General features: G+C 36.5%; 1 protein-coding gene across 5 annotated transcripts in view; it reads left to right on the top strand.

The window, feature by feature from the left end:
• The first annotated feature begins 4,076 nt into the window (after positions 1 to 4,076).
• Positions 4,077 to 21,210, top strand: part of slc38a10 (solute carrier family 38 member 10) — a 36,922-nt gene continuing 19,788 nt past the window's right edge. For 4 of the 5 annotated variants that reach the window (XM_073828291.1, XM_073828289.1, XM_073828290.1 and 1 more), the window contains exons 1-8: positions 4,077 to 4,275; positions 6,436 to 6,650; positions 6,889 to 7,006; positions 7,293 to 7,338; positions 7,708 to 7,801; positions 9,132 to 9,275; positions 9,930 to 10,054; positions 17,989 to 18,091. In XM_073828291.1, coding sequence (XP_073684392.1) covers positions 6,561 to 6,650; positions 6,889 to 7,006; positions 7,293 to 7,338; positions 7,708 to 7,801; positions 9,132 to 9,275; positions 9,930 to 10,054; positions 17,989 to 18,091 — 720 coding nt within the window. In that variant the 5' untranslated portion in view covers positions 4,077 to 4,275; positions 6,436 to 6,560. Of the gene's footprint in view, positions 4,276 to 6,435; positions 6,651 to 6,888; positions 7,007 to 7,292; positions 7,339 to 7,707; positions 7,802 to 9,131; positions 9,276 to 9,929; positions 10,055 to 10,614; positions 10,740 to 17,988; positions 18,092 to 21,210 lie in introns of all 5 variants that reach the window. The other variant, XM_073828288.1, reaches the window with a different exon arrangement.

Here is a 21,210-nt window from a genome sequence, read left to right as displayed (position 1 = left end):
CCAAAACCGCCCCAATCACTCCCCACTGCCACACAGGAATGAGGTGCCTTCTTTCTCCACACAGTCCCCCCTACTAAGACTGTATATCAAAAAATCAGTCAAGTGTCGGCATTCGCACATAACCATGTCTCAAAAAAGGATTTTAATTGAAGGAACTCGGCGGGAGCCGACACAGGAGCCTTTTCTGTGCGGGTCGCATGTAACAGGCCCCGCCATTGACCGGACCCTCCAGCCCCCGTGGCTGATATACGGCAGGCTTGTGTGAGGATGGCTGTGCGTAACTTTGAGAGGAGAGGCTGCATAGATCAGCCCATCAGCGCAACTCTTGTCACCCTCCTTTTTTTACAAGTCTGAGGTTTTTTTTTCCTGTGTAAAGATTTATGACGAGTTTTTTCTCTGCTATTTCATGGGTGTTTGAGTGGGGTTAGTTAAGCCCAATTCAACATGAAGACCTGATTGAGATGTACTAACAGACGCTACTGTAGTTGGCAGTCAAGGGGGGAGGGATAGGTCGGGTACAGCAAAAGACGTAAGGAAAGAGGCAGGAATGTTTTAGGCCTGTAAAATAGCTGCCTGTCAAGCCGAGATGCTTGCCATGTTTGGGTGGAGAGCAGCTTTTAATGGGCAAAGACAATTTGGCGCTCTTTCTGAAAGACTGACTTTCAGTGAGTGCTTCGCAGGCATCCAGCGTCTGTACACATGTGGTCGGACAACTGATAAATGGACAGGACAACTAATCTGAAAGGAAAACATTCTCACTTTAATTACCCCCTATCTTTAAGCTGTGTGAAAACTGAAATTATAGCTGTCAGGCCAAGTAAATACTGAATGCACAGCTTTTCCCTTCACAATTGGCATCTTGTGTGTTTGAGTGTGTGTGTGTGTGTGTGTGTGTGTGTGTGTGTGTGTGTGTGAGAGAGAGAGAGAGAGAGAGATTCGTCTGAAGCGTAATAGCAGTATCTGTAACATAGAGAGATTTAGTCGTTCTAATGGTGTAAATGTCATTCTGACACTTTTACTGTCCACATGCACATGCCAAGGAGCTGCGCTATGCCTGTGCATGTGTTACTGCGGGAAAAATTCCTAACAATGTTGCTGACCCCCACGCAGTGACGTGTCGATGTGTCTGAGGCCGTGTTCTGCTTATTTAACAAGAAATATCCATGAAACAATGAACACTGTTTTCAAGCACCAGTTAATATTATGTGTCATCTCCCAAATGTTCTCCCTATAGAGCTGTAACCACCATATACATTGGGAGGGACACATTTTCTCTGATATTTTATACTTCAATCTTTGCCATTTGTTTAATATATGGGGCATTCTACAGAACTGGTGAAAACTGCTGTCCCACAAAACACACACACGCACATTTAAAAAGCATTTAGGTATTCAAATCTTATTTGTTTACTAAAATCCTTCTATTATTTATTAAAACCCACATCAATTTTCAAAATATTAGTAAGCTAAATATGTTTAAAATCATAATTTATCAGGTACTTTTAATTGGGAGGTGGCTCAAACCTTAACCCCTAAATTTCAATTTATGAAAATGACATTGAAATATTTTTTTGTATTGTTTCCATTATTGTTTTTTAAGGTATGTTTTTGATTCTCTTAAAAAGTGCTGTCAAAAAATATTTATTTATATTTTCTTTGCAGAAAAAAATGTGTCCCACCTTTTCATGTCATTACTGAAACAGTGTCTGAAAAATCTGTGTGTAACATTAAGGAACATCACTACCAAACTTCTTTTTTCTGCAATTAAGCACACTTTTTTGGGAGTTATTCCATAACCTTTAGTTTTTATATGTGTGAAACTGTTCAGAACTGTGCTAGCTAACCATGTGCTGAGGTTCAAAAGTATCTAAAATTGAGTTTCGATAGTGACATCTTTGTTTTCTATGTACTTTTACTACAGTAATGCATTTTTTTTTTGTATTTTAGTATGTTTTAGCCATGTTTTAGTATACAAAATCTATAATGTAATGTGGTCGCTAACAAAGCATTACTGTCACTAACGAAAATGTGCTGTCACTACCGAAACATGGGTATACTGAATTATAAACTAAGATGTTATGATTTTTTTTGTTTCAATGTATATTCAAAACAATTTTACAAAGACAAATTGGATTAAAAACACAACAAAACATTATTAATTGCAAAATTTAACAGTTACTGATTTACTTATGAAAAAAGCAAAGACAAATATTTACAATGTAAATGTAAGCAAAATCTTATTAGGTAATATAATCCTTCTAATTAAATTATTATTGCTGTGTATTGGTAGTGACACATTTGGAAAGAGGGCAAATATTTAAAAAAATGTCAGAAAATACAAAATGAGATCTATCTACCTATATCTATCTATCTGTCTATCTATCTATCTATCTATCTATCTATCTATCTATCTATCTATCTATCTATCTATCTATCTATCTATCAGCAATTTAATTTGAAAAACATTCTTAATTCAATTCTCAGTCACACACAAACTTGCATATTCAGAACAGTCTATAGGTTTTTCTTCTAAATTGATTTTCTTATCTTTATCACTGAGCCTGTTGTATATAAAACACACCACCATGAATTTGCAATAGATTTGATCATCCAAAGATTTGATTTAGTAAATCACATTAAAACAGGTGACACTGGAATGAACAAATACCAAAAGAACTGTTCAGAATACTTAAGTAATCGATTAGCGACTGAGCGTTGACATATTAGTGGCACAGGATCAGGTATTTGTTTCTTTCATTGAATTCGGCCGTCAGTTTCAACCAGGCTCCTGTTATAAATAGGCCGACCTTTGGTTGAACGGTTGATTGAGGCGTTGCACAAAAAAACATCTATTGTTCCTTTTATTCACAATTATCAACATAATAGCTGTTATCTGCGGTCTTTAGCGATGCTGATGGTTAATAGAGAGGGCTTTAATAGATTTTAGGAGGACAAAGGTAGGCAATGTTTAGCTGCACATGTCAGTCTTTTTGTGTGTAGGGAGAGTCTGCATTAAAAACCTCATTCACAAGCCTGGTTGATGTGTAATTAAATGTGATTACTGCCGCAGTCTGTGTGTGTCCTTTCTGAGGTCACTCGCGCACGCACACACACAAGCGCCGCAACTCTCCGTCGCCAGGTTTCATCCCCCTTCCTTGGCTTCCTGAGGAGCCTGTGACTTTGGTGGCTGATGGGAAATTTTGTGCATGCCTGAGCTCACAAAGGCTCTCTTTGAGCCGCATGCATGCTTGACCTCTCGCAGTTCATCGCCCCGCTTTGTGCTCCCGTGACCTCGCGCTGACCAGGGGTTTCCCCTGGAGGTCAGCGGTTCAATCGGGTGCCTGTGTCTAATTTCTTCCTGGCTACAGAATCTCTCCCCCCCGCCACCAAATCTGCCTAGCAATCTGCCCACCGTCTCCCCTTCTGCTGCTCGGGCCTAATTCCAATCTTCAGGGATTAGGTGTGGAGTGACAAGACCCTCCGGCCAATGGGCTGACTTGTCAGTTAGGTTCGAAGGCCAGTGGTACACAATAGCCAGACTTTTCCTGTCTCCTACCTAAAACCAGCCCCCCTAAAACAACACACTAAAATCCCCTCCCGGGAGAGCGCATGCCTGACTGGGGCACGCTGGTCCCAACCTCTCTCCTCCAAACACACCAGTAACAGAACAGAAGCCTCTGTTGCCTTGATTCCGCGAGGCTCCTGTTGCAGATCAACATCCCATGTTCCTGTTTCCCTTTCCTGCTTAAATCTCTTTCCAAATGAAACTACACCGTGTTTGGTCTGTGTAGGTGCTGTTGACAGACCAAGCTATTGATATGATCTCTGCATGCATAAATTCTCCACCGTGTGTCAAAGTAAAGCATCGCGGGACTCAAAAGATATTGCAGGTGTTAGTTACTTAGAAAACAAAACGAACAAACCGTCAACTTCCAAATTCAGCTATATTTGTCAAACGAAAGTGAACTTGACTAAGCGTGACAGGCTGAGGCAGCTCGTAATTCCACTCCTGGCCACTGGAGGCAGCAAGGCGCACTAGTGTCTTCGGTAACGCCACACTGGCAGCGCTGCGCATACTTCCTGGTTGCAGATTGAGGGATACAAGGAAATTTCTGCGTAATTCGGGAAATTTCTTTCTAAATATTTGTTGAATCTCATGTAACTTTATACAGACTGCACAAATATAACAGGAAGTTTATTTATGAGCGTTTTAGAACAGTCATGAACCGATGGTCACTTAGAAATGAATGACTGATGGGAAAAAGTGTGGACGTGGTATGTAAACAAACTTTTTTATAACCTCCTCAGTCGTGATATAGGAAACTTAAGTAACGGACAGTGTTTACTTATGAAAAATATTAATTGCTGTATTAAATAGACTGTTACATTTGCAAATGTAAAATTATTACACAATAATTATTTGTTCTGGTGTGTATAAACTGTACAATATACACGGAGTCATGTATGCGGTCACTGATATTACTCTGATAAATATATTTTGTTTGTTTTCAACAGTGTTTCAAAAAAACAAAAACAAAAAAGCAAACACAGCATGCTGTCTGTGTCTGCTGCTTGTAAACACATGCTGCCATTTCTGATTTTATTTTAACTGAGCCCTTCAAAAAAACATCTTCCCACAAATGACCAATCAATTTGTTCTATGAGTTGTGTGAAAGTACTCAAAAGTGCTCCTGACAACACAACTGTTGCCATATGGCAGGAAAACCTGAAACACATTTGACAACTACACTGAATGTTTGTAATCAGTGCGGCAATTACATACATGTCGTTTTTATGTTTTAAGGAAATCTAGTTGAACATGTATGTAGACCAACAATAGATAAATGTGACGAATTAGTTCCAGATGTCATGTAATGATTTGCTTTTCTTTAGCATGAAAGGACATCTTCTATATCACTCTAGCATCTTTTGTTTATTTCAGAGTCTGTTTGGTATAGAGTTTACTAGTATAAATGTTTGTTTTGATTGTATGATTTTTATATGCTTTGATTGCTTTCCAGAAGCTGTATGCATATTATTTAGATAGTAGCATACAAAATAAATAAGATATTTAATTTTTTGTTAATAGTTTATATGTTGCTGTTTTGTATTAGGCTGTATATTCCTCTTCATATACAGTTAAAGTCAGAAGTTTAAACACACCTTGCAGAATCTGTTAAATGTGAATTATTTTACCAAAAATAAGAGGGATCATACAAAATTCTTGTTATTTTTTTTATTTAGTACTGACCTAAATAAGATATTTCACATAGAAGACATTTACATATAGTCCACGGGAGAAAATAATAGTTGAATTTATAAAAATGACCCTGTTCAAAAGTTTACATCCCCTTGATTTTTAATACTGTGTTGTTACCTGAATGATCCACAGCTGTTTTTTGTTTAGTGATAGTTGTTCATGAGTTCATGAGTTGTTCATGTTCATGAGAACTTTTCATGAGTGAAAAGTTAAACTGCCCGCTGTTCTTCAGGTTCCACAGATTCTTTAGTTTTTCAGCATTTTTGTGTATTCAAACCCTTTTTAACAATGACTGTATGATTTTAAGATTTATTTTTTCACACAGAGGACTCATGTGCAACTATTACATAAGGTTAAAACGCTCGCTGATGCACTAGAAGGAAACACAATGCATTAAAACTTTTTGAATTTGAAGATTAGGGTAAATTTAACTTATTTTGTCTTTGGGAAACAGTAAGCATCTTTTATAGCTTCTGAAGGGCAGTACTAAAATTTATTTTGATATTTTTGCAAAATTAGAAAAAAATCTTCATTCTGTTCAAAAGTTTACAACCCTGGCTCTTAACGCATTGTTTTTTTCCGTCTGAAGCAACAGTGAGGGTCTGAACTTTCTGTGATAGTTGCATATGAGTCCCTCAGTTATCCTCAGTGTAAAAAGATGGATCTCAAAATCATACAGTCATTGTTGGAAAGGGTTTAAATACACAAAAATACTGAAAAACCAAATAATCTGTGGGACCTGAAGGATTTTTTTCTGAAGAACAGTGGGCAGTTTAACTGTCCAGGACAAACAAGGCACTCATGAACAACTATCACTAAAAAAACAAAACAAAAAAAAAACACAGGTGCGGATCATTCAGGTAACAACACTGTATTAAGAATCAAGTGTATGTAAACTTTTGAACAGCATCGTTTGTATAAATTCAACTATTACTTTTTCTTGTGGACTATATATGTAAATGTCTTTAGTGAAATATCTTATTCAAGTCAATACTAAATAAAAATTGCATGCATTTTGTATGATCCCTCCTTTTTTAGTAAAATAATTTAAATTTGGCAGATTCTGCAAAGTGTATGTAAACAATAGCAAATGAGTACATTTAAAAAAAAACTAAAATCGCTCAGTAGGGTTGAATGTGATGCTAGCATTTTCACTTTCTTCTGCGTCTCCACAGCATCATAGCGACCAGTTGAAGCACAGCTGCATCAACCCACTTATCTCAATTAAACTGTAGGCCATTGTGGAAGCACCACACATACCCGTCTGGACATTAGAGATCTCAGCTGTCAGAGAGCCAAAATGACTGCGTCAAACTGGGGTCTGATCATGAATGTTGTAAACAGCATCGTGGGTGTGAGTGTCTTGACGATGCCCTTCTGCTTCAAACAGGTAAACACTGGATAGAGCTTATGGGAATGTGTGCTGTGTTGGTTTGTATGTGTATAGGAGGATTCCACATGTTGAAATCTGCCATATGAACTTGGAGTTGTTTACACATTGCTTTTCTGGTTAACAATCTGTTAACTAAGTGAACAAAGTGAATCAGAAATTGATAAGCTACCATTTTACTTGTCCACTCAATTTAAATGATAGGACATCTGTATTTGTCTTTTCATTCTTTCGGCAGTGTGGAATTGTGTTGGGCACATTGTTGTTGTTCTTCTGTTCGTGGATGACCCACCAGTCCTGCATGTTTCTAGTCCACTCGGCTAGTAACACCAAACGCAGGACTTACGCTGGACTAGGTGAGAGTGATTGAAACAAAACACACACACACTCAGAAATTTCATTAATTTGCATCATTGTGATAATGTTTAAAGCATCCTCAGTGTGGATTACAGTGGAAAAAATTATTATATTGTTAATTAAATTATATGACCAGATTGCAACATCTGTATTTTTCTCATTACAAGTAAGCCAATAACCTACAACATACTGAAGCTGGTAAAAAGACAAATATGCAAGAAGCTTCCTTTTTTGGTTTAGGTGTTGAAATTTATCAGCCTTTTTTCCTCTCTCTCTCCTTTCCAGCTTTTCATGCTTATGGAAAACCAGGCAAGGCACTCGTGGAATTAAGGTAAGATGACTTGTGGAGATTCAGTACAACCTCATGAGTAAGTTCTTATTGCTTATGTTATCTACTTATAGTCAAAGACACCTTCAGAAATTCTCAATTATCTTGGTTTATTCGATATAGTTTAGAAAATGGTAATGAAATATGACAATAACTCAAGTTAAATTGTATCAGAACAAATTCATCTTGATAATGGCAGATAACTTTGATAGAAAGGTATGTAACAAATCATGGTCAGGTCAAAGTGTCAAATAAAAATTTTGGTCCCAAGTTTTTATAAATTTTACTGGTAGTCCACTGTATGAAGTATTTTATTCTAGTATAAGAATTAATAATTTTTGGTTTGACTGTGTATTATCTCTCTGTTTTCAGCATGATCGGCCTCATGTTGGGGACCTGTATTGCTTTCTATGTTGTCATCGCAGATCTGGGGTCCAACTTCTTTGCTCAGCTGCTTGGGTTGGAGGTAAGAAATAAGCTTTTAGGTTGTCCCGTGACTAAAATTATGTTGTTAACTCCTGTTGTTACTCCAACACATTTGTTCCAAATCAATTAATGATAAGCAGTTCTCAGAATCGGTCATTGCCCTTGTTCATAAACCTCCTGAAATGATAAAATCAAAGGCCACTATCTTTAAAAAAGTGCTGAGCTGTATGCCATGGAACCATAAAAAAACACTTCATAGACTTTTTATAACTTTACTGTAGATGAGATCACATTTTCAGTGTGAAAATGAACTTTTTATCACACCTGCCAGTGACGTTGAGAAATTCTACCAGCTGTAAATATTTCTTACTGGCCACAAATCTGTATTTTACATTTTTTTAAATAATAGACATACATTTTTTGAACAGTAAGATTTTTTTTTTTTAAAGAAGTCTCTGCTGCTCACAAAGCCTGCATTTATTTGATCCAAAGTACAGCAAAAACAGTCAAATTTTGCTTTCTATGTATATATATTTTAAAATGTAATTTATTCCTGTGATTTTAAAGATTTTTTTAGCATCATTAAAAAAAAAAAAAAAACATTTAGCAGCATCCAGTCACATGACCCTTTATAAATCATATTCTGATTTGCTGCTCAAAAAACATGTAGTATTATTATTATTATTGTTGAAAACAGTAATCAGGTTTCTTTGATGAATAGAAAACTTGAAATTACAGCATTTATCTGAAATAGAAATCTTTTGTAACATTATAAATGTCTTTATCATTGCTTTTTCAATTTAAGACATCTTGCTAAATAAAGGAATCATTTCTATAATTCCCCCTCCTCAAAAAACATGACTCCAAGCTTTTGATTTGTATAGTGTATAATGTTACAAAAGCTTTTTATTTCAGATCTTAAATCTTTCGATCTTTCTATTCATCAGTGAATCCTAAAAGAAATGTACTCAACTGTTTTAAATAACATGTCAGCCTGAAATATACAACTCATATTAACACTTTTTATTATTTTCTGAGTCATGAAAAAGTCTGCCTTTCCTTGCTGCAAAGCGTTTTCTCTGTCTAGATGCGCTTAAATATGCACTAACGGTGCGTTCTTGTCACGCATCACACATGTAGTAAAAATATTTCAGAATTTTACTGTTTTTGCTTTATTCTGAATCAAATAGATGCAGGCTTGGGGAGCAGAAGAGACCTTTTTAAAAAACATTCAAAACCTTACTGTTCAAAAACCTTTGACTGGCAATGCACAACAGGGATTATTTAGCTGTATTTTCTTAATTTTTTCTATATACACTGTTTTGTTGCCTTGAATTGGCCAACACCTGCTTTTCCTTTTGCTCCTTCAGGTGACGCGTAGCTTCCGTATCGTGTTACTGATCGCTGTATCGCTGTTCATTGTACTGCCACTCAGCTTGCAAAGAAACATGATGTCATCAATCCAGTCATTTTCAGCCATGGCGCTTATTTTCTACACACTCTTCATGTTTACGGTGAGTCGTTCCCCTGTCCACAGTTTCAAACACCAACCCTGTAAAATGTAATATTAGATCGCATCAGCACACCCTCATTCTGGTGTAGGCAGTTATAATATACATATATAAACTATAATTGCCATTGGTATGAGAAAGTAATTTGATCTCTTAGCATTTCAAGCATATTAAATGATATAAAAATTTTAAGAGTGCACTTCAACACGACTTTCAAACACTTCAGATTGCAGCTGTCCACTACGGTTGCTTTAAGGTCATGTTTTTCACTTCATTTCAAGTCATTTCAGTGATGAAGTGTATTAAGTATGTGTGGAATTCATTTATAGCTTTTAATGAAATTTGCCAATTTTGTCCTTTTGAAGAGTGTAATGTTGCGATTGCCTGTTTTTTTGTGACTACAATGTGAATAGGCATCACCATGGCAGCAGAATTTCAATGCTTCCTGTTTCAAATCTGTAAAAGCATAAAAGTGAAGCGCAAGTTCCAGAAGAACTGAAGAGAACCATAACAAAAACATTCGATTTTTCCCAACCCATTTCTTAGTGTAGCATTTTACCATCTAATTATGTTTTCCCTCTGCCCCCATCTGAACCGCTGCCCCGCCCCCATCCCTGATGCTGACTTCCGACCAACCATCTGACGCTCGGCCTATAGATAGTGTTGTCTTCTCTGCGTTACGGAATAATCAGTGGCTCCTGGGTGGAGCAAGTACATCTGTGGCGCTTCAAGGGTGTCATACAGTGTCTGCCAATTATCGCCACCACCTTCTGCTGCCACCCGTAAGTAATCCGCTCCAGAGAACGGACCATAAAACTGCCATGGATTCAACTACATTACCCAAAATCCCCTTCCTCCTCTGTCCACCTTCATTCAATCCAAAGCTCTGTTTGTCGGTGCCATCCGGTTTAGGGGATTTCCGTGTGTGTGAATGTGAGGCTAGTGCCTTGGTGGCAGAATTTATGTGTGTTGTCTTGACTCTATGGCTCATACCAAGCATCCTGCTGGAATTAAACCCTGCGACTGGGTAAGCAGATCTGATAGGGTTGGGATTGGAGGTGATTCTGGTGGAGCTGACGCTCTTTGATTTTGACGGGAAAGTGACGAGCTCCCGCAAGTGTTTTCTGCAAACGTGTGCAGCAATCACATTTTACCCTTTAAGATTTTTTTTGCATGCAACAGGAACATTTTGCTGTCCTGTAGAGATTACGTGTGGAAGCTGATCAGTATGATTTGTTTCTCCTCCATTAGTCCATCACTGCCCTTCTCGTCGCCTTCTTTCTCCCTCCGCTCTGTCTTTATGGGATGATCTGTAACCCTCCTGCTCTCCCCTCCACCACAGATGGTGCTCTCCTCCTTCAAACACGGCCTCCTCACTGGCCAGTGGCTGAACAAGGTCATTTACGTTCGGTGGGACGGCGTCTTTCGCTGCATCCCTATCTGTGGCATGGCATTTGCCTGTCAGTCGTAAGTACGCCGCAATCCTTGCACCGCCTCTCTCTTCCTTACTGTCGCCTGAATAAGGCCAGTTAGGCTTAACGTTGGGCTCCATTTTTCCATGGTGCAAAAGGACATCATGGCAATCCTTGAATTTAAGAGCTGAGGTGTTTGCCCTGAGAAAATGGACCCTTGTTGGTAGACTGACACGTTTTGAATATTTGTAAAGGTGCTTAGCTTATGTCTTATCTATATTCTTTATCCAGTCGAGTGTGGCACTAACCTGCGTGGAACGTCTAACTTTTTGCCTTCTGTGTACTGTTTTACCCTATTCTTAACACTAACTCTTTTCCTTAAAGGCATGGTTGCCCCGCAAATGAAAAATCTGTGATCATTTAATCACAGTCATGTCATTCCAAACCTGTATGGCATTCTTTCTTTTATGGAGGAAATGACTGACATTTAAGTTTTTATTCACTGTTTGTCTTACCTTAAAATCTCTTTTGCACATGTGCGTGTTGAAAACTTGCCATGTCAAAATGTTTTTTTGAAGAGAGTCGTACAGGTTTGCGGTGAAAAATGACAAAATGAGTTTCTTTTATGAGTAAACTATTCCAAACCATGAAAGGCCTCTTTCCCTTTTTAACATGTTTGAATGGCTTGGGATTTCTTAGCAATAATAGACTGACCCACAAGGTCATCTTGATTTATTTCGTCAGTTGGCAGCTTGTCAGATTCGTATACAGTTGAAATATTAGCGCATTCTGATACAAGCATTAATGATTCATAAACATGGAATGATGAGTTTTTGCAGCTTATCATAGTTCATCCATAAAGAGCTCACCGTCACCGGATGTTCCCCTGATGAATTCAACCACAGTCTTTATTTGTATTATGTTGAAACTATGTTGTGGGAGTACCATAAACTCATGTTGAGCTTATAGTTAACATTATTACATGTCTTTGATACTGCTGGGAGACATTTTTTCCAGTATTTATCCACTTTGATAAGAATTCACATTCTTTTTCCCATCTTGACCTAATTTCTTGTCTCTTTTCTTTCCTTTTCGCTAGCTCAAATATACTAACCAAGCAGGGGGTTGGTAATCTAAGTGCTTACCTGGTTACGTAATCTTGAGTTTGGCCAGGGAGAGTCGTTGACTCACTTCTTTCTGTTTCTTATCTTTCACATTAACACCGTTCACCAATGTTCATTGATCTTCCACTCCTAGTTCCTTCAGCTGTTCTTTTTTCTTTCTAAGTTTAATTTCTTATTGTGCAAATCATTTCCACTATAGTTTTGCTATATCCACGATAGTTTTACATAGTTGACATGTCCAATATTACTGTACATGTAAAATTTATGTTTTTTGTAAACAATTAAACTAAATATATCCAGGTAAATTAAGCATATTCCTATAATCATAAACACATTCACATACACTACAAGTCAAAAGTTTTTGAACAATAAGATGTTTTATTTTTTTAAAGTACAGCAAAGATTTAGACATTTTTTACTATTTAAAAGAACTGTTTTCTATTTGAATATTTTTTTAAATGTAATTTATTCCTGTGATTTCAAAGCTGAATTTTTAGCATCATTACTCCAGTCACATGATCCTTCAGAAATCATTCTAATATTCTGATTTGCTGTTCAAAAAACATTTATTATTATTATTATTATTATTATTATGCTGAAAACAATGTCTTTATCGTCACTTTTGATTCATTTAAAGCATCCTTGTTAAATAAAAGTATTAATTTCTATACCCCCCCCCCCCCCCAAAAAAAAAAAAATTATACTGGCTTTTTTGGATCTTTCTATTCATCAAAGAATCCTGAAAAACATGTTTTAAATATTGATAATAATAGAAAAAGTTTCTTTAATAGCAAATCAGCATATTGGAATGATTTCTGCAGGATCGTGTGAAACTAAAGACTGGAGTAATGATGCTAAAAATGTAGCTTTGATCACAGGAATAAATTACATTTTAAAATATACTCAAATAGAAAGCTGTTATTTTAAATAGTACAAATATTTTAAATATTACTGCTTTTGCTGTATTTTGGATCAAATAAATGCAGGCTTGGTGAGCAGATGAGACTAAAAAAGCATTAAAAATCTTTCTGTTCAAAAACTTTTGACTGGTAGTGTATTCCTACATATCATTTTCTGTTTTAATATATTTTCGTTTTCCTTTTTTTTTTGTCATTTATACCTGACAACAAAGCTGAATTTTCAGCAGCTACAACTGAAGTCTTCCAGTGTCACATGGTCGTTTAGCCATATTAATATGCTGAATTGATTTTTGTAAAATATTCTCAGACAAAACCATCAATTTGTGCCAAAAAACAGTAACTTTTATCCATACAATTAATAAATAAATATACATAGTAGGTTCCTTCTGTTATCCTTAACATGGTGCTTGTGTTTGTGTCTGTATATTAATGTGTTTGGAAGTGAATAGAATTGAGGTGTCTGAGTGTGCAGATGCCAGCACAAATGTGTGTGTGTTGGAGAGTGATGGTGTTGGGGTGGAGGAGGTGTCAGTGTTGGATTCTGGTGTGGATGAGGTAATGCGGCTCTTGAAGCTTACTGTGACTCCCCTTTACACACAAACACACACACACACACACACACACACACACACACACACACACACACACTCTCTTTCTCTGAAGGGTGATGAGTGATATTTGGCTGAGGCTTCTTGGCCGGCATTGACATACAATGCCACTTACACCCGATCATTAGAAGAGCGAGACGGCGCGACATGACCTCTGATCCGACCACAAACAGTTCCTGTCAGCGCCTACGTTTACCCATCCATTTACATTTATTATTTTAGTACATTAAGTACGCACTCTATTTAATGCCAATTTGAATCTTTAGAGAAAAGTTGACCTGTTTGGTCTTTTGACTCAAAGAGCAGATACTGTTTATTGAAGAGCAGCATTCTGCGACCGTTGGCGCCCTTATATGGCTCCCGCTTAATGTGTAAATTCCACTGTAATGTGTAAACACCATAATGGTGTTATTCCTATCGTAAAATTGTCATGTCAGCTTACACAGCTCAAGTCACAGGTTCACAGCTTTAGGTGTTATGACGGGATCATTTTAGCAGTATTACAAAATAATTATTGTGTCAACACTTGGTGGAGGTGTAGAGAAAGTGCAGTGGGACTGGAGCATCACTGATTTTCCCCCTTCACACACACTGTAATTTCATTAGGAATAGCTTTTTGGGGTCTTTTCTCTCCATTCATCAGGAATGGCTTTTCTCTACATCTCATGACAATGGATTCTATGTACAGCACTGCGCAACAGTTATAGGCCACTAGTATTTTCACCAACAAAAAATGATTTTAAGTCAGGTATTTCTATCGTTTGCCGTAGTGTGTCAGTAGGAAATGTCAGTTTACATTTCCATTTGCCATTAATTGTAATAATCCAGTGAGATTTTTGTTGGCACAAAGAGTCTGACAACAGCCAGTGCTCCACACAGAGATCTGATCTCATCATCATCTAGTCTGGAATGACATGAAGAAACAACAAACTTGAGACAGAATAAATCCAGAAGAACTGTGGCAACGTCTCCAAGATGCTTCAAGAAATCTACCTGCAAAGCTACAGTACTGTTAAAAGTTTTAGGCACTTGTGTAAAAAAGCTGTAAAATGAGGATGCTGTCAAAAAATAATGTCATAAATAGATTTTATTTATCTATTAACTAAATTAAATCAACATTTGGTGTGACCATCCTTTGCGCTTAATGTAGCTTTTGCCCTAGGTGAACTTGCACATAGTTTTTCAGGCAGCTTTGCAGGTAGGTTTCTTGAAGCATCTTGGAGATGTTGCCACAGTTCTTCTGGATTTCAGATAGAAATAACTGACTTAAAACCATGTTTTTTCTTAGTGAAAATTCTAGTGGCCTAAAACTTTTGCACAGTACTTTAATTCTAGTAATATGTCGGAATTCTATTTTGCATTCATGTCATGGCTGTAAACATTTTTGATTGGCTGTGCAGCTTCCATCTGGCCACCTCTTACTTCTCTCTCCTAAATACTGAAAACATTAAAGGTATTGTCAAAATCTTTTGGAAGGACTTGAAAGATTAAAACTAAACAGAATGAAATCAAGATTTGCAGTTTGTGAGGGAAATTCCAGGACTTGCAAGGAAAGTAAACTTGCCATGAGACTCAACAAATGACTTTTGTCTATAAAAAAACCAACCAATGGGTGGCAAGTGGTGTCAGTAAATAAGTGTTTCGCTGGAGAAACAAAGGTAGCATTTATTGGCCTTGAAAGTCAAGTCCAACATTATGCCACATTGATATCATAGACATTTTTGTCTTCATGGAGACATTTGTAGAGATTTGTACAGTATGGTGCACAAATAGATGGTAGAATTCTAACTTCCATAACATTTTAAATGGCAAACATTCTATTAAAATGCACTACTGTTCAAAAGTGTGGAGTCTGTAAGATTATTTAAATGTTTTAGAATCAAAAAGTTGGATTCAAATACAGTAAAACAGTAATTTTGTCAAATATTTTCTTCTAAGTTACTATATTTTAAATGTAATTTATTAATGTGATTGAAAAGCTGAATTTTCAGAAGCCTGAAACTCTTTAGTGTCAACATGATCCTTCAGAAATGATTTTAAGATGCTTATTTGGTGCACAAGAAGTATTTTAGTAGTACTGCTTCATGTTTTTGTGGAAACCATGATAGAGTTTTTATTCTCTGATGACTAGAAAATTTATATTTATTAAAAAGTGGCATTTAAATATTTTGTAACGCTATAAATGTCTGTCACTTTTAAACTATTTAATGCATACTTGCTAAATAAAAGTATTAATTTGTCTTTTAAACATTTTACTGACCCTGAACTTTGTAATGGTAGTCAGTGGGAGATTTTTAAACATCTAAGTTTGAATGGAAAATGAATGCTTGAGCAATATCAAAACTGTGCTGTGTTGCTGTGTTTTAATGAATAAGTAAAAAAATGAAAAAATAAATAGACATAAAATGTAGCAGTCTACATAGACGTCTCTCTCTCTTTCTCTCTCCTACTGCTCTGGTTTTTATTGCGAGTGAGTTCCAGCTATGAGACAGACTGGCCTTTGGTGTGAGATCAGGCGTTGGCTTAAAAAGCCCAGAACGTGGTACTGTATATCCTAATAAAAGCAGGAATGGGCTCCGACTGTGTCTACGAGAGCTGTGAGTGGGCTGAGAGCAAGAGAGCCCGAACAAAAGCCCATACTGCCAGGAAATTTTATAACATGCTAAAGTCTGACTAGCACTTGTCGCTAATATATAGCCGTTGTAAATTCCCCATTTAATGTTTTGCTGGCGTCTGGTTTTATTGGTTGTCCTGATGACAGACATAGATTTTTAGGCTGCTCTTTTTGTAGCTGTTTTTTGTTTCTCAGTGATACTGAACCCTTTATCAGCGCTCGCTTCATCCAATTCGACTCTCCCTCCTTCCCACCCTCCCTCCATTTTGTCTTTTGTATGTCTGGAATGAGTGATGGCCTTTCTATATTAAATTCCTGCTTCTCTTGCTCTCTTGCATGTTTATGTCTCTAGAGCTCAAACGCACAGTTCAGTATGTCCTTATGCTAAATAATGATTATACTGTGACTGGTCAGTTTGAGTTAACCCATAAATAAGCATTTATGTGATTTCACATAATGTTATATTTGTTATATTTTGTCATAACGTTACTATAAATCTGACATTGCACGAATTGTGCATCTGTTATAGTAATGTGTCTTTTGGTATTGTGATACTTTAAAGGAATGCTTTGGGTTTGATGCAAGTCTATGGTCTTTATCTGTGACATGCTGTCGATTGTAAAATGTTGCCTCTTTTTGTAATATGTTTGTTAAGTTTACTTTAAACATATTGGATCAGACCCGATATGCACAAGGACACAAGACTGTTTACAAAATCAAAAATTCACTTACAAGAATTACATTGGTTATGTACAAGTACAGTTGGGGTCAAAAGTTTACATGCACTTTGCAGATTCTTATTTACCAAAATAAGAGAAATCATACAAAAAGTATGTTATTTTTTTATTTAGTACTGGCCTGAATATAATATTTCACATAAAAGACATTTACATAAAATCCACAAAAGAAAATAATAGTTGAATTTTAAAAATGAGTTGTTGTATTGTTACCTGACCCATAGCGGTGTGTTTTTTTTAAGTAATAGTTGTTCATAAGTCCCTTGTTCGTCGTGAACAGTTTAACTGTTGTTCCTCAGAAAAATCTTTCAGGTCCCACAATCTTTTGTGGTTTTTCAGCATCTTTGTGTATTTGAACCCTTTCCCAAAATGACTATGATTTTAAGATGCATCTTTTCACACTGAGGACAACTGAGGGACTCATATGCAACTATTACAGAAGGTTCAAATGCTCACTTATGCTCCAGATGGAAGAAAAGAAACATTAAGATTCAGGGGTGTAAACCTTTGAACAGAATGAAGATTTTTTTTTTGCCTAAATATCATATTTTTTTCAATTAGTAATGCCCTTCAGAATCTACAGATGATACTTGCATGTTTCCCGGAGGACAAAATAAGTTAAATTTACCTTGATTTTTTTTAGTCTGACTCTTAATGCATTGCGTTTTCTTCTGAAGCATCAGTGAGCATTTGAACCTTGTGTAATAGTTGCATATGAGTCCCTCAGTATGAAAAGATAGATCTCAAAACCACACAGTCATTGTTGGAAACGGTTCAAATACCAAAGAATCTGTGCTGTTCTGAAGAACAGCAGGCAGTTTAACTGTTCAGGACTCATGAACAACTGTCATTAAACAGAAAAAACACAGCTGTGGATCATTCGAGTAACAACACAGTGAAGAACCAAGCGTTTGTAAACTTTTGAACAGGGTGATTTTTATAAACTCAATTATAACTTCCTCTTGTGGACTATATGTAAACGTCTTTTATGTCAAATATTTTATTCAGGTCAGTACTAAATTAAAAATGACATGCATGATGCCTCTTATTTTGGTGAAATACTTGCCATTTTGCAGATTCTGCAAGGTGTATGTAAACTTTTGACCTCTACTGTAAATGTTCATCCACCCCCCTGTTAATTATAATTATGACATCTTTACAGTCCAATAACGGACACAAGTGCAACCGAACATTACATTTTTAGCTGTAGTAATCGACAGTATGTCATAGTTTTAACTTTTATTGTTAACTTTAATATTTGCATCTTGAGCCTGATGTATAAAAAGCTTTTTCTTCCATAGGCAAGTGTTGCCCACTTATGACAGCCTGGATGAGCCCTCAGTGAAGAGGATGAGCACAATATTCACCTCCTCGCTCAACGTGGTCACAACCTTCTACATCACAGTAAGTGTGTGAGACTGTTCATCAACTGCTAACTGATAACCGAAACAATTACCATTTTGTTTATTCTTGTGTTTTAACCTTTTCAGCTGGAGTGACCAGTCAAAAAGCTAATTGTTTAGGCATGGTTGTGATCTAAAGGCTTAAAATCTGACCTATGCATATGGAGAGTCTGACGATTTCTTATCTTTTTAATTTGCTGACAAATGAGAAGTGCTCTTTTATAATTATGGTACATTGTATCTTCATGTCATATGATGTTGAAATGGTTTTAGCTATTATATATACTACCGTTAAAAATGTTGGGGTCAGTTAGATATTTTTGGTAACAGTTTACAATGAAGTATCATTTGTTAACAGTAGTTAAAGGAACACTCCACTTTTTTTGGAAATAGGCTCATTCTCCAACTCCCCCCGAGTTAATAAGTGGATTTTTACCGTTTTGAAATCCATTCAGCTGTTCTCCTGTTCTGGCGATATCACTTTTAGCATAGCTTAGCATAGATCATTGAATCCTATTAGACCAGTAGCATCGCGTTCAAAAATGACCAACGAGTTTCCATATTTGTTGTATTTAAAACTTGACTCTTCTGTAGTTATATCGTGTACTAAGACCGGTGGAAATGCAAAGCTGCGAGTTTCTAGGCTGATAAGATTAGGAACTACACTCCCATTCCGACGTAATAGTCAAGGAAGTTTGCTGCCGTAATATGGCCGAAGCAGGCGGAGTATTATCAGAAATGAGTTCCCAGCTAGTTTAGCATTTGCACATGTGCTGCGTGATATTACTGCTCCTGCTTCGGCCATATTACGGCAGCAAACTTCCTTGACTATTACGCCGGAATGGGAGTGTAGTTCCTAATCTTATCAGCCTAGAAAATTGAAGCTTTGCATTTCCACCGGTCTTAGTACACGATATAACTACAGAAGAGTCAAGTTTTAAATAGGACAAATATTGAAACTCATTGGTCATTTTTGAACGTGATGCTATTGGTCTAATAGGATTCAATGATCTATGCTAAGCTATGCTAAAAGTGATATCGCCAGAACAGGAGAACGGCTGAATGGATTTCAAAATGGTAAAACTCAACTTATTAACTCGGGGGGGAGTTGGAGAATGAGCCTATTTCCAAAAAAAGTGGAGTGTTCCTTTAATGTATTAACTAACATGAATGAACAATGAACAATACATTTATTACACATTTTTTTTAATATTAGTTAAAGCAAAAAACAGTCATTGATTGTTTGTTGTTAACAAACTTTTTTTAATTATGCATTAGTAAATGCTAAAATTAACATTACCTAAGATTAATAAATTCTGTAGGAGTGTTGTTAATTCTTAACTAATGTTAACTTATGAACCTTATTGTAAAGTGATACCATTTTTTTGTTCAGCAAGAATGCGTTAAATTGATCAGAAGTGACAATTGAGACATTTATAATGTTACAAAACATTTCTATTTTAAATAAACGCTGCTGTTTTGAACATTCTGGAAAAAGGTATAAAGATTTCCACAAGGATATTAAGCTGTTTTCATTAATTATAAATTATTAAACTTTTTTAACGTTGATAATAATAAGACATTTTTCTAAAGCACCAAATCACCATATTAGAATGATTTCTGAATGATTATGTGACACTAAAGACTTTAAGTTCCATCAATTCCATCATAGGAATAAATTACATTTTAAAATAAGTTTTAGTAATTTTTTAAAATAAGTTACTAGTTTACTGTACACATGATCAAATACATGCAGTTTTGGTGAGATTTCTTCAAAAACATTAAAAAATCTTACTGACCCCATAGTGTAAAGTGTAGTGTTTTTTGTTTATACAAACTGTAGTGAGTATAAAAACTTAAAGCACTTGTAGCTGTTCTGTCCTTATTGGCTCCTGGGAGCATGTGCCCTCGGTAAAGAAATGAGGATTCAAGGATGGTAGAGTTGCTGTCTGCTCACGTTCTCACTCTTAGATCCATATCTGGCCCCACAGGTGATCGCCCTGCCCCTGTTGTGGGTGGTGGGTGCACTGCACACTGATACCCTGGAATGTCCTCCCGATTCTCTTTCTGAGCTCGGAGGAACAGGGAGAACTCAGACGGTGGGGTCAGACTCACTGGCACGTTCTTCTGTGACCCACGTGCACTGACACGCTCCATCAACATCAAATGCCGTGTCTCTTTTATTCCTTCATAAATATTTTCAGGGCCACTTTGTGTGGAATGTGTTTTAAGACATCGTCAGAATGTTTCTGGTCCCCATTCTCTTCTCTGAAAGCTGGAGTAAAAACGTTACCTTGAGAGATAATATTGCTCGTGATTTTTTTTCTCCCTGTGTTCTTTGTATTCTACTTTTATATTTCATCATCTTTTTGCTTTTTTCTCTTTGAACAAAAGCTGAATTGAATCAGGGGAGGGTTTGCAGAATAGAATAGAGAGGGGAGTTTTGTGGCAGGCTCAAGGACTTCTGCCTGGTGTTGCTACTGAAGGGAACCTTTTCCTCTGCGGATAGATCAAGGCCAGCAAGGTCGGAGAGGGAAGGCACTGCTTTGTTTCTCTGTAGAGAGGGCCTTCAGGGGGCCGACAGGCTTTAAAGACCTTTGAAAAGCAGCTTGCTATTTTTCATCACATAAAAACAATATCATTGCACAGTCAGGAGGTGTTGTGAGGTCATCAAAGAGACAAGGAAAGACACATGGATCTCTGTTGGGCTGCTTCTGTACAATGCCATAAGAAGTATTAGTCCTGATCATTTCAAGCAGGATCAAGTGACCCTGTATGAAATTATATGTTTGCTTAGACATACCACATACTGAAGTGGAAAGGCAATGTAATATTTTTCCTTGTTTGCATCCAAACAAGCATTACTTTAGAACTGAGTTGTGATCAAACTTTTTGAATTAAAAAAACTTAAAGTAAAAAGCGTGCCGAAACAAAAAAATGTTTTGATGGTTTTTAATTTAACATAAAAAACTTCTTAAAACAATGTTTGTACTCAAAAAACAATACTGTAACACAACTTTTCATGATCGTTTCCAAACCAAGCCTTGCCTTTCATTATTTCTTATCTAATTTTTAGGGATTATCTGAAAATGAATGACATTACAAAAAGTTATGAATGCT

This window comes from Garra rufa, chromosome 22 (genome assembly GCF_049309525.1).
Source record: "Garra rufa chromosome 22, GarRuf1.0, whole genome shotgun sequence".
NCBI classification, from domain to species: domain Eukaryota; kingdom Metazoa; phylum Chordata; class Actinopteri; order Cypriniformes; family Cyprinidae; genus Garra; species Garra rufa.
This window is presented reverse-complemented; position numbering and strand designations above follow the sequence as displayed.